The sequence below is a fragment of the Gavia stellata genome, chromosome 24 (genome assembly GCF_030936135.1).
Source record: "Gavia stellata isolate bGavSte3 chromosome 24, bGavSte3.hap2, whole genome shotgun sequence".
NCBI classification, from domain to species: Eukaryota; Metazoa; Chordata; class Aves; order Gaviiformes; family Gaviidae; genus Gavia; species Gavia stellata.
The window spans coordinates 13,637,888-13,642,997 of record NC_082617.1 but is presented as its reverse complement, the minus strand read 5'-3'; the positions used below and the strand labels follow the sequence as shown (position 1 = coordinate 13,642,997).

Genomic DNA, 5,110 nt, shown 5'->3' with positions numbered 1-5,110 from the left:
GTTGAAAGAGTGGTACATGGTATAAACCTTGACATACTTTTACATTCACCTCAACCAGAATAGGAAAAGTGAAAGCATTTTATATATATAAAACAAATTTATATATATAAACAGACTAACTACCAAAAACAGTTAGTAAAAGCAAACAGATTTCATTGTGACACACGGAAGGAATCAAAGCTATAATACTCTCTCTCCCCACTGCTGTGTAACTCATTACCAGCAACAGGATTTAGGAAGTAAAATAAGGGAGATTACAGCTTCTTGGTGTATCCAGCAGATCTGCCAATCTTATTCCAGTATCTTTCTCCACTGGAATTTGTGTCTTGCCAGATCAACCAGTAGGGACACTTTAGCAGACTCTTCCTATCCTTTCCCCAGCACACTGTCTTTTATATTTTGAGCATCTTCAAAAGTAAAAAAACCCAAACAACCCAGCCTCCTTCAAAACCAAAGAATACTTATGTAGTCTTCTCCAGAAACCATTTCAAACTGATTTCCAGAAGGTCAGGAAAATTAAAAGGCTGTTATACTTGTACTGAAGATTACTAAAAGAATAAAAGAATTTAAAAATACATTAGTAATGTGCTTGTTTGTGTTGCACTTAGAATGTAATATTTTAATCAGATGTGTTAGACATTGCATGAATTTCCATACTAGAATCCATAACTTCAGAAGCCGAAGCATCATTATCTGCTTTCTGTTCCACAAACGCTTCTGTTCTGTCTGGAGACTCTACCCTGTTTCTTACTTCTGTTATCCCAGGGTGATTTTTTCGCAAATGCTGGTTTAGCGTACCCTGGAAAGGAAAACATTTTCCACAGATCTCACAGCGAAAGGGCTTGTCATCTGTGTGACCACGAATATGATACTCAAGTTGGTCCTTGCGGGTATATTTCTTCCCACAAAACTTGCACACGAAAGGAGTTATTCCCATGTGCAAACGCATGTGTCGATCAAGGCTTCCTTTCTGGTTGAAAGACTTTCCACAGTAAATACAAATTAGCCTCTCATTGTATGGATACCAATGACCTCTTGTATTTCTTTCCCGTGGACTATTTTCATATCCTGGGTTACTCACCATGGATTCACTGTCAGCCCCTTGCACCAAGCCCTGAACATCACTATGCAAGTGACCAGTGGATACCCGTTTTTGGCGTGCGCGACCCCCTCTGAAACAGCTCAACATTGACCTTGAAGGACTCGTATTGCTCAGGCTTCCAAAGGCTTCAGACACACCTGTAGCCTGTGATGACGCATGGGTAAATGAATAAACATGTTGTAAGACAGACCCATAGGAACCAACATTTACTGCCACCACTTGCTCTCCATCCACCATTTCAGTATGATATCCATCATCACCAAGGGAAGAGCTATCAGAGCAGCTTGGCCTGTCAGACTTTTCCATTTTAACTTTCACCTCTGCAATCTGACTTTCCCTTACTATCAGGTCTCCTTGCTCATGATCACCTTCAATCTGAATCTCATATTCAGAGATACTCCCACTGCTTCCTCGATCTGAATGCCCTTCTTCTTGCAGACGACTACGTAGAGTTTTGCCTGGAGTAGTTTCCATCCTAAGATCGCTGCCTGCTGTTGACTGTCGCACCTGAGAGCAATAGGGGGGAGATATCTCAATAGGATTGGCAAAGTAGCTGCTGTCTTTAACTCCATTGCGATTTTCTGAATTTTCTTCAGCACCAACAGTGACAGAGTCAACATCACCAACACTGATCTTTGAATGAATACTCTCCAGTATCTGTGTGCATTTATCAATGACGCACTGCATCTGTAGAAAGCTAGCTGCAGTTAGAAAACTAACAACATCCTTCAGCTGTAAGGACATCCTTCCAGTGTAACAAAAAGAAAGCAACTGTTCAAAAACATTGGGATTTTTAATAACTGATATTGATAAGCCACTCATGGTGCTTAATGCTGAATGGTCACGGAAATATGGAGAACTGGCAGCTAAGACAGCTTTATGGGCTCGAAATGGCTGACCCTGAATATGCACAATTATGTCACACAGCTTTCCTTGCAAGCGGAGTTCATTTAACTGGCTCAGAACAGTATTGCTGTACTCGGGCACATCAAACTGAATGAAACTGCTGCTGTCCATTTCTACTGTTGTAAAGAGTAATCTGAAAGAAAAATGAGAAGATTTACAACTGAGAATGAATACAGAGTTTTCCATTTCAAAAATAAATGCTTGCACATGTTGAAGTTAAATCACCACATTGATCTGTTTAAGGTGCGTTACAACAAAACAGTTGGTATAAATACTTAATATAATACAAAAAGTAGAGTCTTAATCTACCCATTTCTTGCATTTCTACAATTTGAATTATTCCTCTGCAACATTGACAATTCAATAGCTCCTAATACATGACAGGCTCCCTGGGACAGTCTATGTCCTAAAAGGAACTTTGCAATTTCACTCCGTGGTAAGAACTGCAGAACAATACCCCCACCCTCCCAAAAGAATATTAATTTTATAGTTACTAGGCAAGTTAAAAACTTCAGAACCTTCAGTACGTCTTCAAGCCAGATACTACATCGATACTTGCAGGGAACTGCACTGTTAAATGGCCCGAGAATGATTTTTGGAAGGTACTTCATGAAGTTTGAAAAACCTGCTAAAGAAAAGCCACAGGCACATATGTGTGTGTGCGCACGCATACACACACACAAAAATATAAAAAAAAAAAAACCAAAAACAAAAACAAAAACCCCCACATTCCTTAGGTCTAGATATGTCAAATTTATTTCAGAGGAGATGAATATACTACACCAGTGACATTTCTGTTTAAACATTTACCTTCTCAGAAAATAATCTCAATAGTGATTTTTAAAAAAGAAAAAAATCAATCTTTCAATATTTACATCACAAAACAAGGAAATCCTACTGAAAAGAAACATTTAAGCATGGACTCAATTCCAAACTATTTACCCAGTGTATTACTTGAATTTGTGTCAATCTGCGAGGCAGCATTTGAAGGAAAAGTGTTTAAGCCACGCATGAACTTTCAATTTTTTAAAATTTCCTTTTGTGATTTTAGTTTCTTTTTAATAAACCATGATGCAAACTTTGAAGCTCATCTGACACAGCAGTGATTTCCTAGCTAGAAGGATTTGCCATTTAAATTCTAACCTAACTCAAAAGCCATGGATACTCAAAGTTGCCTGATACACTGGGAAAGCATGTTCCAAGAAGCTTTAGAGGAATGTATACATTTCAAAACAAGATCTAAAGAAAAGCACTTTACCAATTTTTCATAGAGTATTATCATGAAAAGCACACACATACTTGTCCCCTTGAGAGTGTCTATCTGTAGCAGATATCACCTTACATTTCTAAGACTGGGCCCCTAATCAAGTACCCAAGAATCTTCAGACTTTTATTGCTATTCTTGTTCTTATTAATGCAGAAGTCTAAACACATAATATTGCCACCATACCTGCTTTTCCAACTGAACAAACAGATCTCAACATCATCCATTGACTTCTGATGCAGGAAGCATGTCCAATGTATCACAACATACTAGTGGATTTTTTTTTTCTATTTATGTCATATGTTACATGCTGTAATGGGACATATGAACAATTCAAATCAAATTATGAAAATTCAGGCACTCTAAAAACAAAATCAACAGGCAGGAATATGATAAAAAGCCTACAAGGAAGAACTGGAGCTATATCAGCTCACTGTCACTTAAAACTAACATTAATAATTTTCACAAATGGAACTTCTTTTCAGCAGAGAAACAAGAAAGCCAACTTCCTGACTTGACTAACATTACGTCTGATTCAGAAAACTGTCAAAAACTCTCACAGAGCATTCAAAATCAGGTTATCAGAGTTGCTGAACATGTTCTGTAAGTTACCAATACGTCATAGATTAAAACAAGTAAACCAGACTTCATTTTAGTTTTTACAGTTTTTATGTAAAACCAAGGGAAAAGGTGTTTTATATCCACTTATATCTGATGGGGGAAATAAGGACTAAAAGGTGGTTAACAGAAGTGATATGATCACAGCCATCTATATGAAGATAGCTTTGGCAGGACAGTTCTTTTATTTGGCAAACAAAGCTACAAAATGATTCAGAGCTTGTGAGCTGATGCAAGTCAGACATAGGTCAGAAATCAAACATTACAACAAACAAACAAAACCTAAGCTAACAGTGGAGTACTGAATCGGCAAGATCAGCCTTGTTATTCTGAGTATCCCTGCATGTTGTGCAGAGAACCACTGTTCAAGTCACTAGCAGATGCATCCACTCCATTGGGAAGACAGAAGTCTCAGCAGTTAGGATACGTTTGTCAACTTCCCTCTCATTTGACAGGGCAGCAGGCTTCCTTACAAACCTAACATAGGTCACTACCTTCACTTTGTGGGGCTTATGAGCTATGCACACATGCAACATCAGGACATCCCTGATGAAGTTTCCCTTTGCTAAGTGTAGGGAAAGCTTTTGTTGACCTGAAGTGACATGAATTGACAAGTTACATAGGTTGACTGTGTACAAACTACAAGACCAGGCCCCAGCAGCGGCAATTTGTCATTCCTGCATCATTTCAGATCCTTGAGTTAAGGAACCAGATCTTGGCCAAGCCTCACTGAAATCCCATCAGAAATTGCTCCTTTTTTTGTGTCTAGAATGCACAGAAAGTTTGTCGTACATAGAAAGTGGCCTTCCTCCTTGCCCCATACTTCCCTAAGGGCTCTTACTCAGTGAAATGGAGAACAATTTAGTCCTAGACAAAATATTAAAATACAAACTGTCACCACTAGCACTAGTCCAGACAGAAGGAATGAATTAAGGATAGGCATCTGAGTGGAAAGAAGATGGACGTTTTATGCCTTACCATGGAGAAAAAAAATTATGTTCTTTTGATCATAGCATCTTAGCATCTCTAGATGAATTCACACTCCCTGGGACATGGCCACACATTGAAAATGGACTGTGAGCACATACCAGAGAAAGCATGAGAACCAGGGACAGAGAGACACCAAGAGGAAAGGGATCCTCAGCAATCTTTGCATATCACAACGCTGTTAGAACACCTAATTATCTCCATAGACACATATATCTAAGCAACTCTACATC

At 38.6% G+C, this 5,110-nt stretch overlaps 1 protein-coding gene across 2 annotated transcripts; it reads right to left on the bottom strand.

The window, feature by feature from the left end:
• Positions 1–467: 467 nt before the first annotated feature.
• ZBTB34 (zinc finger and BTB domain containing 34) lies at positions 468–3,554 on the bottom strand. Of its 2 annotated transcripts, none has more exons than XM_009820346.2 (2): positions 3,459–3,554; positions 468–2,141 (listed from the first exon to the last, which is right to left on the bottom strand). In XM_009820346.2, exons 1-2 carry the CDS (start codon positions 3,497–3,499, stop codon positions 620–622), a joined length of 1,563 nt encoding a protein of 520 aa, XP_009818648.1. In that variant the 5' UTR covers positions 3,500–3,554; the 3' UTR covers positions 468–619. The 2 variants fall into 2 exon arrangements, with proteins under 2 accessions (XP_009818648.1, XP_059684759.1); XM_059828776.1 differs by lacking the exon at positions 3,459–3,554 and adding an exon at positions 2,527–2,632.
• Positions 3,555–5,110: the final 1,556 nt, after the last annotated feature.

What these genes read in the sequence shown, in the direction of transcription:
- ZBTB34 (XM_009820346.2), bottom strand. Translation starts at nt 3,499, where the DNA reads ATGGATGATGTTGAGATCTGTTTGTTCAGTTGGAAAAGCAG. An exon ending in TTGTTCAGTTGGAAAAGCAG is followed by an intron (nt 2,142 to 3,458) that starts GTATGGTGGCAA and finishes TTTTTCTTTCAG; the next exon opens with ATTACTCTTTACAACAGTAG.